Source organism: Neocloeon triangulifer, unplaced genomic scaffold (genome assembly GCF_031216515.1).
Source record: "Neocloeon triangulifer isolate White Clay Creek 2 clone unplaced genomic scaffold, ASM3121651v1 ptg000015l, whole genome shotgun sequence".
In the NCBI taxonomy this organism is placed as follows: Eukaryota; Metazoa; Arthropoda; class Insecta; order Ephemeroptera; family Baetidae; genus Neocloeon; species Neocloeon triangulifer.
Genome location: NW_026775557.1, coordinates 722,396 through 744,784, shown reverse-complemented (window position 1 = coordinate 744,784; position 22,389 = coordinate 722,396). Strand labels below are relative to the sequence as shown.

At 37.6% G+C, this 22,389-nt stretch overlaps 7 protein-coding genes and 1 long non-coding RNA gene across 13 annotated transcripts in view; 6 read left to right on the top strand and 2 right to left on the bottom strand.

The window, feature by feature from the left end:
- LOC132202687 (collagenase-like) overlaps window positions 1–17,067 on the bottom strand; it is a 90,257-nt gene extending 73,190 nt beyond the window's left edge. Inside the window, exon 1 of one of the 4 annotated variants that reach the window (XM_059629763.1) lies at window positions 16,900–17,067. In XM_059629763.1, coding sequence (XP_059485746.1) covers window positions 16,900–16,923 — 24 coding nt within the window. In that variant the 5' untranslated portion in view covers window positions 16,924–17,067. The remainder of the gene's footprint in view (window positions 1–16,899) is intronic. The other 3 variants (XM_059629766.1, XM_059629764.1, XM_059629762.1) reach the window with 3 other exon arrangements.
- On the top strand, window positions 174–2,241 carry LOC132202690 (uncharacterized). The gene is made up of 3 exons (XM_059629769.1): window positions 174–428; window positions 1,211–1,485; window positions 1,775–2,241. Exons 1-3 carry the CDS (start codon window positions 395–397, stop codon window positions 2,024–2,026), a joined length of 561 nt encoding a protein of 186 aa, XP_059485752.1. The 5' UTR covers window positions 174–394; the 3' UTR covers window positions 2,027–2,241.
- On the top strand, window positions 2,850–9,667 carry LOC132202678 (xanthine dehydrogenase-like). The gene is made up of 22 exons (XM_059629747.1): window positions 2,850–2,922; window positions 3,033–3,097; window positions 3,209–3,378; window positions 3,438–3,598; window positions 3,764–3,923; window positions 4,005–4,433; window positions 4,601–4,703; window positions 4,753–4,880; window positions 5,181–5,309; window positions 5,365–5,559; window positions 5,751–6,104; window positions 6,505–6,715; window positions 6,770–6,950; window positions 7,011–7,194; window positions 7,565–7,951; window positions 8,021–8,179; window positions 8,243–8,371; window positions 8,433–8,563; window positions 8,678–8,930; window positions 9,033–9,129; window positions 9,237–9,347; window positions 9,423–9,667. Exons 1-22 carry the CDS (start codon window positions 2,900–2,902, stop codon window positions 9,491–9,493), a joined length of 3,831 nt encoding a protein of 1,276 aa, XP_059485730.1. The 5' UTR covers window positions 2,850–2,899; the 3' UTR covers window positions 9,494–9,667.
- Window positions 10,651–11,663, top strand: LOC132202692 (uncharacterized). Its single transcript, XM_059629771.1, has 2 exons — window positions 10,651–10,958; window positions 11,250–11,663. The coding sequence occupies exons 1-2, from the start codon at window positions 10,722–10,724 to the stop codon at window positions 11,499–11,501; spliced, it is 489 nt and encodes a 162-aa protein (XP_059485754.1). The 5' UTR covers window positions 10,651–10,721; the 3' UTR covers window positions 11,502–11,663.
- On the top strand, window positions 12,339–14,633 carry LOC132202686 (xanthine dehydrogenase-like). 2 transcript variants are annotated; one of them, XM_059629761.1, is made up of 9 exons: window positions 12,339–12,398; window positions 12,509–12,573; window positions 12,684–12,853; window positions 12,914–13,074; window positions 13,242–13,401; window positions 13,481–13,909; window positions 13,989–14,085; window positions 14,193–14,303; window positions 14,379–14,633. In XM_059629761.1, exons 1-9 carry the CDS (start codon window positions 12,376–12,378, stop codon window positions 14,447–14,449), a joined length of 1,287 nt encoding a protein of 428 aa, XP_059485744.1. In that variant the 5' UTR covers window positions 12,339–12,375; the 3' UTR covers window positions 14,450–14,633. The 2 variants fall into 2 exon arrangements, 1 of the variants encoding a protein (XP_059485744.1); XR_009442394.1 differs by lacking the exon at window positions 14,379–14,633 and having other exon boundaries at window positions 13,958–14,085; window positions 14,193–14,245.
- On the top strand, window positions 15,750–16,652 carry LOC132202695 (uncharacterized). The gene is made up of 3 exons (XR_009442395.1): window positions 15,750–16,063; window positions 16,162–16,249; window positions 16,411–16,652. It is a non-coding gene; the product is annotated as an uncharacterized LOC132202695 (long non-coding RNA).
- A 197-nt stretch (window positions 17,068–17,264) lies between the features above and the next one.
- LOC132202688 (ribokinase-like) lies at window positions 17,265–18,866 on the top strand. Its single transcript, XM_059629767.1, has 8 exons — window positions 17,265–17,404; window positions 17,462–17,557; window positions 17,673–17,805; window positions 17,862–17,988; window positions 18,046–18,210; window positions 18,270–18,361; window positions 18,409–18,597; window positions 18,660–18,866. Exons 2-8 carry the CDS (start codon window positions 17,502–17,504, stop codon window positions 18,834–18,836), a joined length of 939 nt encoding a protein of 312 aa, XP_059485750.1. The 5' UTR covers window positions 17,265–17,404; window positions 17,462–17,501; the 3' UTR covers window positions 18,837–18,866.
- Window positions 18,847–21,649, bottom strand: LOC132202685 (coiled-coil domain-containing protein 85C). Of its 2 annotated transcripts, none has more exons than XM_059629759.1 (6): window positions 20,836–21,649; window positions 20,265–20,486; window positions 19,784–20,024; window positions 19,588–19,727; window positions 19,317–19,541; window positions 18,847–19,253 (listed from the first exon to the last, which is right to left on the bottom strand). In XM_059629759.1, the coding sequence occupies exons 1-6, from the start codon at window positions 21,283–21,285 to the stop codon at window positions 19,206–19,208; spliced, it is 1,326 nt and encodes a 441-aa protein (XP_059485742.1). In that variant the 5' UTR covers window positions 21,286–21,649; the 3' UTR covers window positions 18,847–19,205. The 2 variants fall into 2 exon arrangements, with proteins under 2 accessions (XP_059485742.1, XP_059485743.1); XM_059629760.1 differs by having other exon boundaries at window positions 19,317–19,526; window positions 20,836–21,648.
- Window positions 21,650–22,389: the final 740 nt, after the last annotated feature.

Below are 22,389 nucleotides of genomic sequence, written 5' to 3'. Positions count from 1 at the left end.
TTAATTCAAAATGTAGCCATAAAATAAATAACCCGTTTGGAGAGGACTGCTGAACTTGACCTCCAATTTGTCTCGGGTCACGGCGGCGGAACCTCATTGCTTTCTTTGTGCAGTTCTGGCACCGCAGGCGCACGTGCCTCTGGAGAAAAAGAGCAGTGTCAATTTATTATTTTGTGGTCGGCGCACTTCCTTTTCCAATTGGAGGTTTGATTTTCCGCTCGGTGCAACAATAATTCACGTCGGCTTTACGCACGTGACGTCACTTTTATTAAGCCTGCCAGATAAGAGTTTTACAACGAACTGCCTCATCCCGCGACACGCTGCAACACCAGAGCACAGTCTTCTCTCTCCGACTTTCCTGATCGCTTCATTGTGCAAAATTACATTCAGCAAAATGCAAGTCCCAATCGATTACAACAAGGCTAAAGGTAAAATGCAGTATATATATATATTTTTTTTTAATATTTTTTCGACTATGTCCAGGCAACGTTATTTTTGTTTGAAGAAATTGTCACTTCAGGAGAAGTGAATAACTCGGGCTTTAACCCTGTAAAAATTGTTTTCCCTCACAAACGAATCGGCTCTACTAGTTGCGGCCAGAAAAATACAAGTATCAGCAGAATTAAAAAAATAAATATAAATAAAACATTTAAAAAAAAAAACAATTTTTTTCAGTTTTTTTAAATGTGTTTTTTTTATCCTGTTGATTTTTTTATTGCTCATGAAATAGGGTCGCTAACCGTGACCAAAACTGGAAAAGCCGTTTTTAATACACAAAATTCTTACAGCAATGAAAAAGCTCGATCTCTACACTTCTAATGTTATTTTATGATTTTTCTTGTATTTTTTTTTTGCAATTGTGCGCCTAGGTTGAGTTAACGTCAGCACAGCGAAGATTTTAGCAATGTCATGTCTCACTATCTTTTAGGCAGTAAAAACGAGTCGTCATTTATTCTACATAAGTTGTATAGATTGTTTTATTATTATTATTATTATTGAGGATTAGAGATTTGACACAAATTTTAAAAAGCTCGAGGCCGGCAAAGATGTTATAAATTTTTTATTTTTTTTTTTTGCAGTGTGCAAAATTCAATATTCTCTTATGGTCGAAAAGCTTTTTATAAATTATATTAACACATATTAATATACTTAAAAAAATATGCATGGTTTCTTTATTGATTTCTTTCTTATTTTTTTTCTGTGCCACCAGCGAAAATCATCAAGAGACATGGAAGGGCCCTGCGCCTGATGATTGTATTTGGAATTATCGCGTTTGCAATGGTCATGGTGGCTGCGGTGGTGCTTTTTGCGGACGGTATATCGCCTGAAAATGACGGTGCCAATAACCGCGTGATCATAATTTTGGTGGTTGTGGCCGCATGCATCATTTGCTTCTTTGCCGTTGCCCTCTCTTGTCTCCAATCAGCCAAGAAAAGAGCAATTGCCGAACTTGGAGAAAACCCGAATGTGCTCCGACAGCAACAGGTGCCGTTATTTGTTGATTATCTCCATAATGTTATTTACAAAATTTCATCTAGTATAAATTTAAATATATTATTGATAAAATTTATTTTAATTCGCACCAGCTAAAAAAAAAGAATATTGATTCTAAATTAAAAAAAAAACCAATATAAATTAAATTCAGATAATTATGATAAAGTAAGATTTTTCGATCAAAATTCTCAAAACTTAGGTGATTCATAAAATATTTTATCGATTTCTCATTTAGAAATTTAAGATTTATTGAAGATCACCTATATTTTGGATGTTTCAGACTCAAAACAGATCACGCAGAAGGCATGAAAAGACTACCGGCGGCAACATGTCCATGGACAGTCCACCACCTTATGACTCGCTTTTTGACGTAAGCAACGGTTTCAACTTCCGCAGCTCTGTCTTGGACACTCCGTCTATCGACACGTGTACAGTCAGCATTTACGCGGATAACAATTGCACGCCTACGTCAGATAGCAGTTCGCCCTCCGGAGACTCAGGAGGCTGCGCCTGCAGCTCTACGCAAGACTAGTGCTTCCGTGTAGTGCCATATTTTCTTACTTATATTGTTAGAGACAATTAAGGACGTATTATAAGTGAATCAAAATATTCTACATTTAAAAAATATCTTACAAAAGATTAAATTAATTAATTGCCATTTATTAATTAAATATCATATCACAGATGTGTTACTCAAAATCACCAAAGAAAATAAATAAACGCTTTATCATCTTAAATTATTTTAAGTATTTGAAACTAGAATGAGCAGTTTTTCCTTTCCTATAACGTTCCCCTTTATAAAACAGGCTAATTTTTTACGCAAACCTTTTTTTTAAATATAATTTGACTGGAGAAATTATATGCATATTTATTTAACATGGAAACCGCAGCGCGAAAATATAATCCAATTGTTGCACATTAGTCCACAACATTCAAATGCTATATTTTCGATTAATACCTGCATAGAATATGCATTGATGATCGCACCGTATTTTATTTTTATCTTCCATCCATTTTTTAAAAATTTTGTTCTTTTAATTGTGAAAGAATACTTTAAAATGATTATCGGATAGGCCTCCTATTCAGGCGTATATTATCAGTGCGCAATAAAATATATATAGAGTCGTATAATATAGTAATTATAGCAGAATTTTACCCCTATTTTAGTATATCCTAAGGTACGTGAATAAAAAAGTTAACATTGAGGTAAAATCAAATAAAAAAATTAAAATTTGAGAAGAAAAGTAAAGAAAGAGACCTGTTTTCACTAAATTAGTTTAAATGTTAATTTTCATCCAAGATTTTACAATTATTTTGATAAGGCGATAAGAATCACCTTATATATAAGGCCAGTTCATCACATTGCCCACTGTCTTCATCAAAGATTTGATAAGGCACTTGGATCATGTGGAACGCGATTTTTGGAAGGTAATTTAAGAAATTCAACTAATTCTAGGTTTGCTTGTATCTAGCAAGCATTTCTGAAAAACAAAAAATGCAGTGCTTATGATTCAGCTAATTTATTTTTGCAAATTTAGTTCAGAGGAACCATCTCCAACTGCTTTGGAGGTGACATTCACCCTCAATGGAAAGCAGGTCACAGGTATAAATTTTGAATTTTATTACATTCTTTCTTTGTACAAAACAGCTACTTTTTTCAACTCCAGTAAATTGCGATAATTTTTTTATGCTCATGTTTTTAAATATAAATTAGTTGGAAATGAGGTGGTTGAGGGTACGTCGTTGAACTCGTATATTCGCGATGTGGCCAAACTCAAAGGAACCAAGTTCATGTGCACCGAAGGAGGGTGCGGAGCTTGCGTGGTCGCCGCGACCATCGAGCACCCCGTCACCAAGCAAAAACAAACTCTCTCCGTTAATTCGGTAAAATGTTATATTAAAAAATTGAGAGCTTTACAGAAAATTGTATTAATTTTCTATAGTGTTTGGTGCCGGTTTTTGCGTGTCACGGATGGGATATTCGGACGGTGGAGGGAATTGGCAACAAACGGGACGGCTACCACCCTGTTCAAGCGAATTTGGCCCAATTCAATGGAACTCAATGTGGATTCTGCTCACCCGGAATGGTCATGAATATGTACAGGTGAGAGATCACGCATGATTTTTAATAATAAAACTCTGTTAAAGTAATTTAAATTTAAATTTGTAAATTTTAATCAATAAATTTCAATATAAGCAGGTTGTTATTCAATATTTTCAACTGAATTATTTGCGGACTTGAATGCAAATACTAGTATTTTATTTAAAGTTTGGTTGCTGACGGAAAAACACCAACTATGGCTGAGGTGGAGAACGCTTTTGGTGGAAATTTGTGCAGGTGCACTGGCTATCGCTCAATTCTGGACGCCTTCAAGGCTCTTGCTAAGGACGCAACGCCAATGATGAAAAAGCAGTGCGCTGATATTGAAGTATAATCAAAATTTATATTCACAATTACAAATTTATGAATGGGAAATTTTGATGGTTTATTTTTCCATATTTTGTTTTAGGATATGTACAAAATTTGCTCTAAAACCGGTCTTGCTTGCTCTGGCTCCTGCAAGAAAGACTCGAATTTTGAAGAAATTGTGCCAAAGTCGGTGAAAATTCCCGCCGCAAACTGGTACAAGGTGACCACTTTGAATGACCTGTTTTCGGTGATCACCTCCCTCGGAGCAACCGTCTACCAGTTGTCGGCCGGAAACACCGCCGAAGGCGTCTACCGCCACTACAATCGCCAATTCGACGCCCGCATCGATGTCAAAGACGTGCCAGATCTTCGCACAATAAACACCTCCGGAGGCTTCACCGTCGGCGCCAACGTTACCCTGACAGAGGCCATCGCCGCCTTCAAGACCCAGGCGGCCACCACCGGCTACTCGTACCTCACCGAACTTGCAAACCACCTTGACGTTGTGGCGAATACCTCAGTTAGAAATGTAATTAATTTTAAGCAAGTTCCAGTTACTAATTTTTTTCAGGAAATCCAGATTCACAGAAAACTCTATTCAAAGTTTATCTCCAAATGAAATAAACAATGAAAATTTATTATTTTACAAAGATTAACAGTAAATTTTATCCCTTTTGTAATTTTACATTTTACAAGATTGGAACCCTGGTTGGAAATTTGGTGCTCAAAAAGGACCACAATGAATTCCCGTCAGACGTTTTTGTTATACTGGAGGCTGCCGGCGCCACATTGAACATTCGTAAGAAATAATTTTATTGAAAATTACTGGATTTTGATCCAATTTTTAGTTTCCAATCCAACAACAACTACAAATGTGACGCTGACCAACTTCCTCACTTATAATCTGGCTGGAAAAGTAGTTTTGAACATCGCGTTTCCTGCATTTGCAACGAACCACCGATTCAGGACATTGAAGGTATAAAGTTCTGTAATGATCAATCAAAAAATGATGTAGCATTTTCTCAGATTATCTCTTCATTTCAAATAATCATATTTGGTGGATCTTGCACTGTTTTTTAATGGAATTATGGTGCTGGTTAATTTGCGATAAAAATTTAGTTTTGAAGGTTTGAAAGGATTGGTCAATAACAATGACAACTGATAACTGTTTAATCTTTAATTAACTTGACATGATCAAAATAATGTCATCAAAGATTGTTTTTTTCGTTGGCATCAGTTTAATAAATCGCATATCATCTTCTGATAAAATTTGCAGATCACGCCAAGAAAACAAAACGCACACGCGTACGTGAGTGCCGGATTCCGAATCAGGGTCGCCGACACGATCAATTGGAATGTCAACGAACAGCCGCGAATTGTCTTCGCTGGAATCAATCCTCAATTTGTAAAAGGAAAAAAGTGAAAAATAAATAATAATTTTAATGTAATCATGAGAGCAGAATCGCGCCACAAACACTGAGAACTACCTGATGGGCAAAAACTTGCTCGACGCGGCGACCATTCAGGGAGCTTTGAATACCCTGGCGGCCGAACTTGTGCCTGACAGTCAGCCATTGGACGCCAGTCCCCAGTACAGAAAACAAGTGGCTCAAGGTGTTTTCTACAAGTTCTTGCTCGGACTAGATCCCAACAGGGTAAAATTCCATTAGATTACATTGTCAAGAAAATTTCGTTGCAAAAAATATAATTAAATAATTATAATAATGATACCCAAAAAGAGTTAGGAATGGTTTAAAAAATAGGCAATTTCTTGTTATTTGAAGAAAAAATCAGATTAAATTATTTGATTTAATGGAAAATTGCATCCAAAAATGTTTCCAATCAGGTCAGTGCCTCAAAACGATCGGGCGCCGAAAACCTCATTCGCCCCTTGTCCTCCGGCAAGCAGGACTTTGAGACCAACCCTGGCGTGTACCCTTTGAACGAACCCATCCCCAAACTGGAAGCAGCAGCCCAGACGGCTGGAGAGGCCGAGTACATCAACGACATCCCGGAAAGACCGGGCGAGTTGCACGGCGCCTTCGTACTGACCACTCAGGCCACCGGTGTCATCGCCAGCATTGACGACTCCGCCGCCCTTGCCACGGCAGGGGTCGTTGCCTTTTTCAAGGCTGCAGATATTCCAGGAAAGAATTCCTTCACACCACAAACTCTGCCGCTTTTCGTTGAAGACGAAGAAGTAATTATCTATTTAACTATTTTATTTTATTTAAAAACAGGAAGGCAAGAGTTTTTTTTTTTAATGAGTAACAATTTAAAAAAAAAGTGTCTTATCTTATTATATAAAAATTATGATTTTTTATTCAACCTTTTTCATAAATTTATGATTGTAGAACATTTTCTTATGTTTTTTATTATTAAATTATTTTTAGAAATATTAATATTATTAACTGTGAACGAAGAAAATAGGACATACAGATTTATAAAATTTTAATATTAATCAAAATTTTAAATATTTGCTTTAGCTTCCCGGCCTATTTTTAAACTTGAAATTATTTGCAACTAAATACTATGTGCCTTGCCGCCCTTGCCTCATAATAATTTAATTATATTAAAATTAACTACGTGGATTTTCGTAGGTGTTTTGCAGTGGCCCAATAAAATACGCCGGGCAAGTTGTAGGACTGGTGGTTGCCACTAGCAGAATGGCTGCAACCCTGGGCGCTGGATTGGTGCAGGTTTCCTATGCTAAAACAGAAAAACCCATTCTTAGCGTTCGAGAGGTCATGAAAAGCTCTGCAGATCGGACGTTCGTCGCCAAAAAAGAAACACAGAAGAAAGCAGAACAACGTATACATAAAAATTTTTCACGTAGCAAATTTTAAGAAGTTTCAATTTCTGCAGCGAAAGCGGCTTACACGATTACAGGCAGTTTTGAAATTGCCAGCCAGTACCACATGCACATGGAAACGCACACGTGCATCGCAGTGCCCACCGAGGACGGCCTTCAAGTTTTCTCGGCCTCGCAGTGGATCGACCACATCCAGCAAGTCATTTCCGAAGTCCTCGGAATCACGCAGAGCACGTAAAATAATTTGTGTACAAGACAAATTTCCTTTTAAATTCATACAAAATATTTGCGCAGTGTCAACGTTACTGTGAGAAGACTGGGTGGAGGCTACGGTGGAAAAATTTCACGTCCGGCTCAAGTTGCCGCAGCGTGCGCCTTGGCTGCTGACAAATTGGGGAAACCAGTGCGAATTGTGATGAGTTTGAGGACTAACATGGAGGCCATGGGAAAAAGATTCCCATATATCCACAATTATGACGTAATTATTTTTTATATACATACGAAATTAGTTTAAATATTTTTATTTCAATTTAAATAATAAATTATATCTTGTTAATAATGATGAGCCTTAATATATGGTATCTTTTCTGTTGTGTACTGAGAAAATTTTGCCTGTGACATTAATTACTGTAACTCAAAATGGTAAATTTTTTTATCAATTTAAGTGGGGCTGCATAGAAAAATTATCTTGGGCCATTTTAGCAGAAGCTCCTTTATTCCCTTCTTATACATTTGTATTATAGAAGAATAATTCAATATCTTTTTTTTTTAACTTGGCTAAGCAAACTTGACACTCAATTTTCGTCTTTGAGAAACTTAAATTTGTGAAATTTTCCATTTAAATACAGGTTGGAGTTGACGTGAACGGCAAAATTGAGTATCTCAATTCAACGTGCTTGCAAGACAACGGATTTTCATTCAACGAGGCGCCTCTGCTCGAATTGCAAGCTTTCTACCCCAACTGCTACCAGGCAGACGCATTCAACATGAACGTCCAGCTGGTGAAAACCGACAAGGCCTCCAACACGCCCTGCAGAGGACCAGGAACGACGGAGGGAGTCGCGTTCATCGAGGAAATCATGGAGCACATTGCGCGCGTGACCAAGTTGGATCCGCTGCAAGTGCGGCTCAACAACATGGTCCAGCTGGACAACCCCCTGTTCAACATGATCAACGACCTCAAACTGTCGGCCGACTATGACAACAGGAAGGCTAATGTCAATGCTTTCAATGCAGTAAGCACACAATACAAAATCATTTTCACATTTAATGTTTTTTTTTTTAATTTTAATTTTTTTTCCAAGGCAAATCGGTGGAAGAAGAGAGGAATGGCCATTGTGCCCACACAATATCGCTTTCCTGTTGGTGGCAATTACAGTGCAATTGTTTCAATTCACCACGGAGACGGTTCCGTGTCCATTGCCCACGGAGGAATTGAAATGGGTCAGGGCATGAACACAAAAGTATATAAATATAGAAAACCTTTTTATTTAATATATTTAATAAAAAAAATTATAAAATTATAGGTGGCTCAAGTCGCAGCCCACATTCTAGGTTTGCCCCTGAACAAAATTTCTATCAAGCCGAGCGAATCCCTGACCTCGGCTAACAGCATGGTGACTGGAGGGAGCATTGGCAGTGAAGCCGTGTCCTATGTATGGCTAACTTTGCATGTTATTATTTAAAATTAAACCTCATGTGTGCATTTAAATGCAGGCTGCAATGAAAAGCTGTCAAATTTTGCTGGCACGTCTGGAGCCGATCAGGCAGAGCATGGGCAACCCCACTTGGGAAGCGCTTGTGCAACAGGCCTACGTCCAGAATGTGGACATGATGGCTACTTTCATGTACGTTTTTTTAAGTTAAAAATATTAATTGAAGAAAATAAAATATAAAATTTTATTTTCCAATGTTGAAATTAAATTTTTTATCATTATTTTAATTTGATTTTTGCGTTTAAGGTTCGCACCAGGCCAGGAAATTTCTCCGTATAACATCTGGGGCACAGCAATTGCCGAGGTGGAAGTGGACATCCTTACTGGCGAACGCCAGGTATTGCGTGTTGACCTGGTCGAGGATGTCGGACAGAGTTTGAGCCCTTTGATTGACGTGGGCCAAATCGAAGGCGCCTTTGTCATGGGAATGGGCTACTGGCTCACGGAGGAGCTCAAGTACGACTCTGGTTCGGGGCGTTTGCTGAACACAAGAACCTGGGTGAGCGACACCAATTTTGACTTTGCACATTTTCCTCTAAACTTATTTTTCTTATTTATTTTAAACTCTTTAAATTAAATTTTCTTATTATAATTCTTCCAGAACTATAAAGTGCCAGGAGCTAAAGACATTCCGGCCGATTTTAGGATCAATTTCAGGAAGAACGCATCCAACCCTCTGGGGTTGCTGAACTCAAAGGGTAAATTAATCTTTTCATCAAATTAAATTGTATATATATAAATCAAAATAAAAAAGCTTTAAGAGGACATTGAAATTTAAAGTTTCATGTTTCATCTTTTATTTCAGCCACTGGTGAACCGGCCTTGAATATGTCGATCGTGTGCTTTTTCGCGCTGAGGAATGCTTTGGACTCGGCACGGAAGGATGCTGGAGATGTGGCAGATTATTATGATATCAGTAAGCGTCACGAAATTATTTATTATGAATTGAAAGTTAAATGCTAAAATTACATAAAAAATATTTTTTTGCCAGAATTGCCAGCCACGGTTGAAACAATCGCCATGACCAGCTTGACTGACACGAGCCAATTCACGTTTGCATAGTTAGAGCAAAAAAAAGGACGGCATTGCTCATTTATGTAAAAGCGAGAAAGAAAATAAAATTTGTTCCCAATTAGCAAATTCATTTCTTTGTTCATTGCTGAAAATAATATTCAAATTTTTATCATAGGGTTGCAAAAAAATAATGTATGTACTCAGTGAGTTTATGCGGCTATTTAAATTGTAATTTAAAAATAAATATTATACAAAAATATGGAAAATTCCATACGCTATGTATTTTGTGAAAAAGCATATAAAAAATATTGAAAAGAAATAAACATTCACAGTCAAAAAAAGCTCCATGCCGCGGCCTGAAATGCAGTATATATTTTTTTTTTAAATATTTTTTCGACTATGTCCAGGCAACGTTATTTTTGTTTGAAGAAATTGTCACTTGAGGAGAAGTGAATAACTCGGGCTTTTACCCCGTAAAAATTGTTTTCCCTCACAAACAAATCGGCTCTACTAGTTTTGGCCAGAAAAATACAAGTATCAGCAGAATTAAAAAAAAAATAAAACATTAAAAAAAAAATGTTTTTCAGTTTTTTTTTAAATGTGTGTTTTTTTTAATCCTGTTGATTTTTTTATTGCTCATGAAATAGGGTCGCTAACCGTGACCAAAACTGGAAAAGCCGTTTTTAACACAAAAAATTCTTACAGCAATGAAAAAGCTCAATCTCTACACTTCTAATGTTATTTTTATGATTTTTTTTTTTTTTGCAATTGTGCGCCTAGGTTGAGTTAACGTCAGCACAGCGAAGATTTTAGCAATGTCATGTCTTACTATCTTTTAGGTAGTAAAAACGAGTCATCATTTATTCTACATTAAGTTTTATAGATTGTTTATTTTTATAATTATTATTGAGGATTAGAGATTTGACACAAATTTTAAAAAGCTCAAGGCCGGCATAAATGCTATAAATTTTTTATTTTTGCAGTGTGCAAAATTTAATATTCTTTATGGTCGAATAGCTTTTTATAAATTATATTAACATATAAATATGCATATAATATAATACATATAAAAAATGCAAAAAATGTATGGTTTAGATTTCAGTTGCGCTTAAAATAACACAGCAGTTTACAGTTAATTGATGCATAAAAAAGTTCTGATTCTCTTAATATATGTTAATTTTAAAATTTTCACGTTGCTTTTATTAATTTCTTTCATATTTTTCTTTCTGTGCCACCAGCGAAAATCATCAAGAGACATGGAAGGGCCCTGCGCCTGATGATTGTATTTGGAATTATCGCGTTTGCAATGGTCATGGTGGCTGCGGTGGTGCTTTTTGCGGACGGTATATCGCCTGAAAATGACGGTGCCAATAACCGCGTGATCATAATTTTGGTGGTTGTGGCCGCATGCATCATTTGCTTCTTTGCCGTTGCCCTCTCTTGTCTCCAATCAGCCAAGAAAAGAGCAATTGCCGAACTCGGAGAAAACCCGAACGTGCTCCGACAGCAACAGGTACCGCTATTTGTTGATTATGTCCATAATGTTATTTAAAAATTTCGTCTAGTATAAATTTAAATATATTATTGAATAAAATTTATTTTAATTCCAACCAGCTAAAAAAAAAGAATATTGATTCTAAATTAAAAAAAACATCAATATAAATTAAATTCAGATATAATTATGATAATGTAAGATTTTTCGATCAAAATTCTCAAAACTTAGGTAATTCATAAAATATTTTATCGATTTCTCATTTAAAAATTTAAGATTTATTGAAGATCACCTATATTTTGGATGTTTCAGACTCAAAACAGATCACGCAGAAGGCATGAAAAGACTACCGGCGGCAACATGTCCATGGACAGTCCACCACCTTATGACTCGCTTTTTGACGTAAGCAACGGTTTCAACTTCCGCAGCTCTGTCTTGGACACTCCGTCTATTGGCACGTGTACAGTCAGCATTTACGCGGATAACAATTGCACGCCTACGTCAGATAGCAGTTCACCCTCCGGAGACTCAGGAGGCTGCGCCTGCAGCTCTACGCAAGACTAGTGCTTCCGTGTAGTGCCATATTTTCTTACTTATATTGTTAGAGACAATTAAGGACGTATTATAAGTGAATCAAAATATTCTACATTTAAAAAATATCTTACAAAAGATTAAATTAATTAATTGCCATTTATTGATTAAATATCATATCACAGATGTGTTACTCAAAATCACCAAAGAAAATAAATAAACGCTTTATCATCTTAAATTATTTTAAGTATTTGAAACTAGAATGAGCAGTTTTTCCTTTCCTATAACGTTCCCCTTTATAAAACAGGCTAATTTTTTACGCAAACCTTTTTTTTAAATATAATTTGACTGGAGAAATTATATGCATATTTATTTAACATGGAAACCGCAGCGCGAAAATATAATCCAATTGTTGCACATTAGTCCACAAAATTCAAATGCTATATTTTCGATTAATACCTGCATAGAATATGCATTGATGATCGCACCGTATTTTATTTTTATCTTCCATCCATTTTTTAAAAATTTTGTTCTTTTAATTGTGAAAGAATACTTTAAAATGATTATCGGATAGGCCTCCTATTCAGGCGTATATTATCAGTGCGCAATAAAATATATATAGAGTCGTATAATATAGTAATTATAGCAGAATTTTACCCCTATTTTAGTATATCCTAAGGTACGTGAATAAAAAAGTTAACATTGAGGTAAAATCAAATAAAAAAAATTGAAATTTGAGAAGAAAAGTAAAGAAAGAGACCTGTTTTCACTAAATTAGTTTAAATGTTAATTTTCATCCAAGATTTTACAATTATTTTGATAAGGCGATAAGAATCACCTTATATATAAGGCCAGTTCATCACATTGCCCACTGTCTTCATCAAAGATTTGATAAGGCACTTGGATCATGTGGAACGCGATTTTTGGAAGGTAATTTAAGAAATTCAACTAATTCTAGGTTTGCTTGTATCTAGCAAGCATTTCTGAAAAACAAAAAATGCAGTGCTTATGATTCAGCTAATTTATTTTTGCAAATTTAGTTCAGAGGAACCATCTCCAACTGCTTTGGAGGTGACATTCACCCTCAATGGAAAGCAGGTCACAGGTATAAATTTCGAATTTTATTAAATTCTTTCTTGGTACAAAACAGCTTCTTTTTTCAACTCCAGTAAATTGCGATAATTTTTTATGCTCATGTTTTTAAATATAAATTAGTTGGAAATGAGGTGGTTGAGGGTACGTCGTTGAACACGTATATTCGCGATGTGGCCAAACTAAAAGGAACCAAGTTCATGTGCACCGAAGGAGGGTGCGGAGCTTGCGTGGTCGCCGCGACCATCGAGCACCCCGTCACCAAGCAAAAACAAACTCTCTCCATCAATTCGGTAAAATGATATATTAAAAAAATTGAGAGCTTTAGAGAAAATTGTATTAATTTTCGAAAGTGTTTGGTGCCGGTTTTTGCGTGTCACGGATGGGATATTCGGACGGTGGAGGGAATTGGCAACAAACGGGACGGCTACCATCCTGTTCAAGCGAATTTGGCCCAATTCAATGGAACTCAATGTGGATTCTGCTCACCCGGAATGGTCATGAATATGTACAGGTGAGATATCACGCATGATTTTTAATAATAAAACTCTGTTAAAGTAATTTAAATTTTAGTTTGTAAATTTTAATCAATTTAAATTTCAATATAAGCAGGATGTTATTCAATATTTTCAACTGAATTATTTGCGGACGTGAATGCACATATTAGTATTTTATTTAAAGTTTGGTTGCTGATGGAAAAACACCAACTATGGCTGAGGTGGAGAACGCTTTTGGTGGAAATTTGTGCAGGTGCACGGGCTATCGCTCAATTCTGGACGCCTTCAAGGCTCTTGCTAAGGACGCAACGCCAATGATGAAAAAGCAGTGCGCTGATATTGAAGTAATCAAAATTTATATTCACAATTATAACTTTATGAATGGGAAATTTTGATGGTTTACTTTTCCATATTTTGTTTTAGGATATGTACAAAATTTGCTCTAAAACCGGTCTTGCTTGCTCTGGCTCCTGCAAGAAAGACTCGAATTTTGAAGAAATTGTGCCAAAGTCGGTGAAAATTCCCGCCGCAAACTGGTACAAGGTGACCACTTTGAATGACCTGTTTTCGGTGATCACCTCCCTCGGAGCAACCGTCTACCAGTTGTCGGCCGGAAACACCGCCGAAGGCGTCTACCGCCACTACAATCGCCAATTCGACGCCCGCATCGATGTCAAAGACGTGCCAGATCTTCGCACAATAAACACCTCCGGAGGCTTCACCGTCGGCGCCAACGTTACCCTGACAGAGGCCATCGCCGCCTTCAAGACCCAGGCGGCCATTACCGGTTACTCATACCTCACCGAACTTGCAAACCACCTTGACGTTGTGGCGAATACCTCAGTTAGAAATGTAATTAATTTTAAGCAAGTTCAAGTTACTAATTTTTTTTTTCTTCAGGAAAACCGAATTCTTATTATAATTCTTCCAGAACTATAAAGTGCCAGGAGCTAAAGACATTCCGGCCGATTTTAGGATCAATTTCAGGAAGAACGCATCCAACCCTCTGGGGTTGCTGAACTCAAAGGGTAAATTAATCTTTTCATCAAATTAAATTGTATATATATAAATCAAAATAAAAAAGCTTTAAGAGGACATTGAAATTTAAAGTTTCATGTTTCATCTTTTATTTCAGCCACTGGTGAACCGGCCTTGAATATGTCGATCGTGTGCTTTTTCGCGCTGAGGAATGCTTTGGACTCGGCACGGAAGGATGCTGGAGATGTGGCAGATTATTATGATATCAGTAAGCGTCACGAAATTATTTATTATGAATTGAAAGTTAAATGCTAAAATTACATAAAAAATATTTTTTTGCCAGAATTGCCAGCCACGGTTGAAACAATCGCCATGACCAGCTTGACTGACACGAGCCAATTCACGTTTGCATAGTTAGAGCAAAAAAAAGGACGGCATTGCTCATTTATGTAAAAGCGAGAAAGAAAATAAAATTTGTTCCCAATTAGCAAATTCATTTCTTTGTTCATTGCTGAAAATAATATTCAAATTTTTATCATAGGGTTGCAAAAAAATAATGTATGTACTCAGTGAGTTTATGCGGCTATTTAAATTGTAATTTAAAAATAAATATTATACAAAAATATGGAAAATTCCATACGCTATGTATTTTGTGAAAAAGCATATAAAAAATATTGAAAAGAAATAAACATTCACAGTCAAAAAAAGCTCCATGCCGCGGCCTGAAATCTCTATGCCGTCCTTATGCCAGTCCATCAGTGGTCATGCCGCGGCATAGCTCGATCATGCTGCTTAAAAAGTCCTCATACCACGGCATGAAGTCGGTTCGGCATGGCATGGAGTATTACCATGCCGTCCATGCCTAACTAAATTTAATCATGCCGGCATAGCTTTTCCTTCACAGGGCATGCAAGCCGCTTGCAAGTCCACGAAACACTTAAATTTTTTTGTCCAAAACCTGCCGAAAACATTTAATTTTATTTCATTCAAAGTTGTTTTAATTTGACTAAATGAAAGTAAAAATAGAAGAAAAATTTTAAAAATCTTAATAATTAACTTTTATTATGCGTGTATTATTAACATTAAAATTTTACTTAACATAAACTAAGAAAGGTATGTTGACTAAATTTTTACGTAGAAAAATACTTGAAGTTGCAGTGATGGATATTAGTTTAAATTTGATTTGATATTTTACTCTTATTTTACAATTTTGTGCGACGACTGGATCTAAAATTTTATTTTATCAGACGTAAAATTAACAATATTATTTTAAATTTTCCTAATTGAAAATATCAATTATGTTTGAAATTAGACATGTGTAAGCTACTTTGCAAATTATTACACATCATATCAAGGCTCTAATTTGTGTATTACAGATCTAAAATAATATGGCTTTCATATATTGAAATTATTTTTAAGGAGGCGCGTATTACAAATTATTATTGTGAAAATTTTCATTGAATCTGGGCATATTACATAAGATTTAGTATTTTTGTTACGATTCCAACTCATTTGAGCGTATATGAAAATATGAAGTAATTAGAAATACTCAAATCATGATTCTGCCCTGACTGGTGGCTTTACCTGAAGGTGCTTCCCGCGCATATTGGTTCAAATTTCACCCTCGCTCAACATCGGCGCTCTTCGCGACCTTTGCGCCAGCGCCCTGAGCGCCCAACGAACTTTCCGAGCACATTTTTTACCTGAGCTCGTATGGAGTGTTATGGCCGCGGCAGGTGTTAATTTTATTCATTTGTGCGTCGAAATAAGCGCGTAAGGACATTTTAAGACAAAGTGCGACACGCAGGAATATTTCCTTAAGAAGCTGAGCTGCTTAGAATCCGTTTGGAATCAAACTTAGGAGCAAAAGATGAAGAAAAAAAGTCGCCGGCATCCCCCTCGCGACGCGAGAGCGCAGCCCCTATCATCGGGCACATCAACTCAGCGGCGGGACAGCCAATATTTCTTTCCTCTCACCATCTCTGCCAAATCTGCAGCCGCGGACTGATTTTTGGAAATTAATTTCAGGTAACAAGCAATAATTAATTAAAAAAAGCAACTAAAATGCAAAATTTGCATTGCTCACAATTTAATAATTTTTTAATTTTGTTGTTTGAATTTTTCAGTGTGATGAGGAGAGACTATTTCTCAACCGAGAAAATGCTGAAAAAAATTCATCGGAATTTGCGTTATGCCATCTTGCAGTTATTAAAGGTAGTTTTTGTTTCATTTAAATAAGATTATAATTTTAGTACCATAAATTTTGAATAACATGTTACAAGTTGCTGTAATAAAGCTTATTTTAAGCTTATACGTTTTATATTTTAAATCAAATATATGTGAATATGAGATCTTATTTTAGTTTTTTTTTACAGATTTTGCAAATCCTGTTCTGCAAGTGAACAATGCCGACAAATTAGGAAAGTTTGATGAACTATTGGACCGTACGTACGCGTGGAGCAGGAACGAAGGAAGAAAATTTTAAGTTTGATGTAAAAATAATTTCAAAGATTGTGGGTATTATATTACTATTAAAAAATAAATTTTAAAAAGTAAACATTGGTATTATTTAGTAACTAAATATGCAAATCCTAAAATCTGAGTGGCATGCAGGCCAGGCCTGCCGAACGGCATGCAGGCCAGGCCAACCGGACGGCATGCAGGCCAGGCTGATCCGGTACTGGCATGCATGCCAGGTGCGGAAAGCGGCATGCAGGTCATGCCGACTACCCCTCATGCCGCTGGTATGGCCATGCCGTGGCCTTAGGTCGATTTTGCTCGAAAATGACCTGAGCCGAAATCCATGCCGCGGCATGGAACTTTTTTTGACTGTGTTTTTATGTAAATATAGTAAAATAAATTACCTTACCTTCTACCTTCCTCGCCATTCCATTCCTCGCATTATTGAAGAGGCACTTTCAAAATGTGAGTGATCTTCAGTCTTCAGTCTTCAGTAAAATTTTTATTTATATTGACAGAACACAATTAAAATGAACACATGAGCGGCACAGGCACATGGCACATCACGCCCGGTGCACAACATCATGCACATGCACAGTTGTTCTTGTTTATTCATTTGACCAATCAACGACGGCGAATTCGGCTTGTCCAATCACCATTCGAAATCAGTTGCGCCAAGTTTAAACTTGTGTTTCCACTTGTAGATTGCTTGCGTTTAAAGAGTCCAACTTTAATGTTTCCAAGTTTTGCTGATAAGAACACGATAGCACAAACATCAAAGATAAGGCACGTAGCATAAAAAATCTCCACTTTGCAATGGTAAATCAGAAGCAGCAGAAATAAAATTTTAACTCCGTTAACTTTTAAAACTTTGAGCACCCTCCTGAACTACGGAACTGAGCTTCCTTTGTATGCTTTTTCATTTATGAAACAAATGACAAAGTAACTTTCTTGCTCCTCTTTCAGAATAATTTTGCGTGTGCCCTTCCCTGATTGAAATAAAACAATGATCGAAGAAGCGCAAATCGTAGTCGTCGGTTCCTGCATGATTGACTTGTCATGGTTTGTTTTTGCACATCAATTTAATAACATGCATTTTTTTATTGTATTTGTTCAAGAAATTGCACCAAGTAAACTACTCGTATTTATTTTATTAATTTTTTTGCTAACCCATCAGCTTTGCTCCTCGACTGCCAAATCCTGGAGAAACTCTTCATGGTACGTCTTTCAACATTGGACACGGAGGCAAAGGTGCAAATCAGGCTGTGGCAGCCTCAAAATTGGGAGCAAAAGTCGCTCTTATTGCCAGGGTAAAATTTTATTATCCCAATTAATATTTTTAATTACTTACAAATTTATTCGGCAGCTTGGTGATGATTTTTTTGGGAGAGAATATCTGAAGGCCCTACAGGAAAACAAGATTGACATAAAGGGAGTTAAATTAACTGAAGGACAGCCAAGTGGAATTGCTCAAATTACTGTTGCTGACAATGGTTTGCTATTAAATTGAAATCACCAATTACATATATACTGACACAAACTTAATTTAGGTGAAAATCAAATTGTGATCGTGCCAGGGGCAAACAATCTTCTTAGCAAAGATGACCTGGATGATTCCTTGCTTGATAAGGCCAAAGTTGTGATTTGCCAGTTGGAAACTGATCCAAACTTGGTCACTCAAACTGCCGATATTGTGAGGCAAGCAAAATCGGGAGGTAAAAATTATAATACCTATTTAGAGGCGGGAAGACTAAAACATAATTCTGTTTTCTAGGCTTGGTGATTTTAAATGCAGCTCCTGCTCGGCCGAATTTATCAAGTGATATTCTTAAATCCTGTGACATTCTGTGCGTCAACGAAACAGAGGTAATATTGAGTTTATTTAAAGTTTCTCAAATTAATATTTCTCCCAGGCAAGCATGATTCTTGGTGGAGGAAACGTGAACACCATTTTAGAAGCAAAAAATGCTGTTGGACAGTTGTTGGAGAAAGGATGCAAATCAGTCATCCTTACCCTTGGAAGTCAGGGAGCAGTTTATGCAAGCAATTCTGAAGTACCGATTCATGTTGCAGCACCTCAAGTTCAGGCTGTTGATACAACAGTAAGATTATTATTTTTTGAAAATTCAGACAAAATAAATTTATTTTGCCTTACTATTTTTAGGGAGCTGGTGACGCTTTTATAGGAGCTTTGGCTTATTACCTGGCACAAAATTCTAAATTAACAATGGCAGAGATTCTAAAACGGTCGTGTGCAATTGCAGCAATATCAGTTAAACAAAAGGGTACTCAGCAGAGTTTTCCATCGAGAGAAAATTTAGAGGCAGATTTGTTTGATTAAAACAAATACATTCAAGTTTACTTTTAAAGATTCCCAGGTTTATTATTACTTCGGAAATAACTTGCACTGGTCTGTTCAGGAATTACAAAAATAAAGTGGGCATTTACAAAGTTTGATTATTATTCCAATAAATTCTATAGTGAGCAATAATGCGGCAAGATCTGTTCATTTTATATAAAAACCACAACCAATCACAACATGAAAATGTGGCAAGTACAGATAAACAATTATTGTAAACTGCATAGTAAAAATAAATAATATTTTTCTTTATATTTCCTGTAGCTACTAATACTGGAAGCATAAATTAAATATATTTGTCTGGAAGTAAAATTGCACTTTCGACAAAATTTTTCTTCATTTGGAAAAACCTCACCGTCTATTAATTGCTGGAGCCTCTTCAAGTTTTCGCCAAACAACCTATAAGAAAAAAAGAGGTTCCATTAGACTTTATTTTCTAATTGTAAGAATAAAAATTCTTACATTGCACATTTCTCTAACGAGAGCTTTTTCTCCATCGTCTAGATCAGGTGGACCCTCAGGTAGGTTGATGTTGGAAATGGGCGTGTTCTGAGGTGGTGGCGGTGGAACAACTGGAGGTGCCACCTGTGGCACGGAGCTAGGGTTGCTTCTTTCAAGTTGTTCTCGAACTTGGAGCACCTGGAGGGCGTGCACCACTGCCTCTGGCCTAGACTGTTCCAAACGATTCTTTTTAAATGTGAAGTTTTTGACACATTTTATTAACAAACAATACCTCCATAGGCTGGTTTCGATTTGGGGCCAAAACCGGTTGGTCAGTTGACCCTGGCGTGAGTCTCGTTTGGAGAGCACGTCGCTCGTCTTCCATCTGCACCACTCGCTGCTCCAAACTACGAATGTAGCCCACTAGTTGGTCTGTAATTGGACGATGATCTCATTATTAAAAGTTAATTGTGGTTTCTACGAATTACCATTAAAAGTGTTTCGTTGTCTGGTGATGCTGTCCTCCATGAGTCTGTCTCTGCTCTCTGATCGATGGATGTACTGGGGAGCAGGTGTGGCGTTGGGAGCAACTGGCAAGTTCGGCTCATCAGCATTTGTGCTCGAACTGCTGCCGTCGCCATCATCTCTGGTTCCTGGACGCAGAGATGCACCACATGATGGACAGTTTGTCTGACTGTTTCTTTCTTCATCTAAGTATAGACATAATTCCTGGAAATAAAGATAGTATAAAATTTTACCTAAATAATTAAAAATAGTTGCATTATGCATTATGCAGAAAATAAAATAAATTTTTTTTTTCAATTACTGGAAATTAACTTTATTTTTGCATTCAAATTTAAAGTTTTTTTCGTAAGAAAAGATTAGTATGTTTATACATTCATAATTGTTTAAAAATTTTATCTATTCAATGCTATGAATTCATTTTATTTAAATTATTTAAAGTCAAACCTTTAATTCGAGGTTGTCTCTGATAAGCTCATGCTGCCTGTTGTCGAGTTCCCTCAGCTTCCCTTGATAAGAAGACACTTCTTGCCTCATTACACTCGCTGTGTATCGGCCAAAACGCTGCCACTCGCGCGCCAATTTTCTGCCTTTTTGTCTGTCGTCGTCTAGGAAACAACACAAATCTCGCAGTTCCTGATTATCATCCTGAAGTCTGCGTGCCAAATCCTAAAAAACGGTCAATTTTTGTTTCAATTAATATTTAATTTTATTCTTTAGTTTGTTAATATTAAATAATTAAAAATGTGATAAAAATTGCTCTCGTTCAAATCTCTGCTAAAACTCTTTAAAATAAAACTGAGTTTTTATTTTTTAGTGATGGCGATATAAATTAAATTTTAAATTACGTATTAAATTTTTCTTTCCAAAATCATTTTAATACGAGCAATCAATCAGTAATATTAAACAAAAATTATAAATAAATAATTATATAAAAATTCAAAAAATTATTTTAAAATAAAAACACTGAGGTTTCAGCCAGATTCCTAATTTTACCTATTTTATATTATTTTATTACCTGTGCGGATCTCAGCTCATTGGCGCTTGTCTGCAGACGCGTCCGGGCGTCCTGGACCCACTGGCCATGCTCGGACTGAAGACGGGCCATCTCGGACTCGGCAGCTCGGACAATTCGCAGCATTTCTTGAGGCGGTCGGTGCAAAAGCTCTTCGTCCGACATGGGTCTCCAGGCGGGTCTCTCGAGGTTGCCCATGTGGTTGGGCAGTCCTGGACGCACCATCAGGTCATCAACGGCCCTCTTGGGCATCGGACCACGGCTCGGGCTGACAGGTCGGATAATTTCATCCTGCAGAAGGCCGGTGGACGCCGGACGAGCAACCACTTCCTTGATTTTGGAAGGTTGCTGCGGTCGAGTGTCCGCACCTGTCGTCGATGGTTTGGTCACCTGCGGCGGCGGCTGGTATTTGGGAGGGCCCATCTCGGGCTTGGTCTGCCTCTTCGGCAACATGGTCTTCACGTCCGGAAGAAACAGGCCATGGAATAAAACACCAATCTCAGCAGGTTTAAATCCCAAGCGACAGGTTGTTGTTCCTCAATATGGCGCTCGCTGAGATTTTAAATCAGGGCTGCTGTGATTTGAGGGCCTCAACATTCAGCGCGTCCGATATGTTTTGTTCGCGGAAATCCACAGCTCGCGGAGAAATAGTGACACACTAAAAGGGGAAATTTCCTCAAGTGCGTTTGGCCAAGGATAACGGTGAACGCGCGAGAGGAGCCTGCGTGCTCCTTTCAGGGCGAGATTTGACCGCTTTTGTGGTGGGTTTGGTTGCGCTTGGAGGTGACCCAAATGCTTGGTGCGAGCAGTGTCTTGAGAAAAATTCCCGATCTCTGATTGGACGAGAAAGCTTGTGCCTCGGAGGCACAGCCAATTGCAATGCGGAATTATTTCTTATCGCGTCAAGGGCGCGAAAAAAAATAAACACGTTGATTCACCATCTTTATTGTTTATTGTTGTTCCTCGCTTAAGCATTTTGTTTATTTATCATCAGAGCCGCGATTTTGTTTGCCGAGGATTTAGCTTTGTTTTCATGCCCAGCTGATGTGTTGGCTGCAGCGGAAGAGGGGCGCTCTGTGCGCCGGCGCCAGCAGCGAGAGAGAAGGAGTGGGAAGAGAAAGTTAGTTCCGCTGATTTTTACCCTGGCCTTTCTTATGCAGGCGAGTGGCGACGTGTCGCGGGCGCTGCGGCTTCGGCCAGCCCCCTGGAGTTTGGGCGGCCAATCAGAGTGCGGCAAGAGGGGAGTGTGATCATCTCCTATGCCTTAAGCATTGGAAAGTTCGAGAACCTTCTAGAAGAAAGGTGGAGTTAGGGGTCTCCGATTTCCCGAGATCGTCGATGTATGCAAATGAGAAGAAATGATATAAAAACCCGAGCCGCTCGGTAAGCGGCGCACTCTTTGCTCCGGCTCCTTCGGGAGCGGGGAGCGGAGACCCCCGGCGGCCCGCAAGGGCTGCCACCAGGCTGACCTGCGGGTCAGGCTGAGGAGGGCAGCCGGAGGCTATGCCGGTTTCCCTACTCAGTCTGGCTGCAGCAAACGCTGGCTCTGTAAACCTG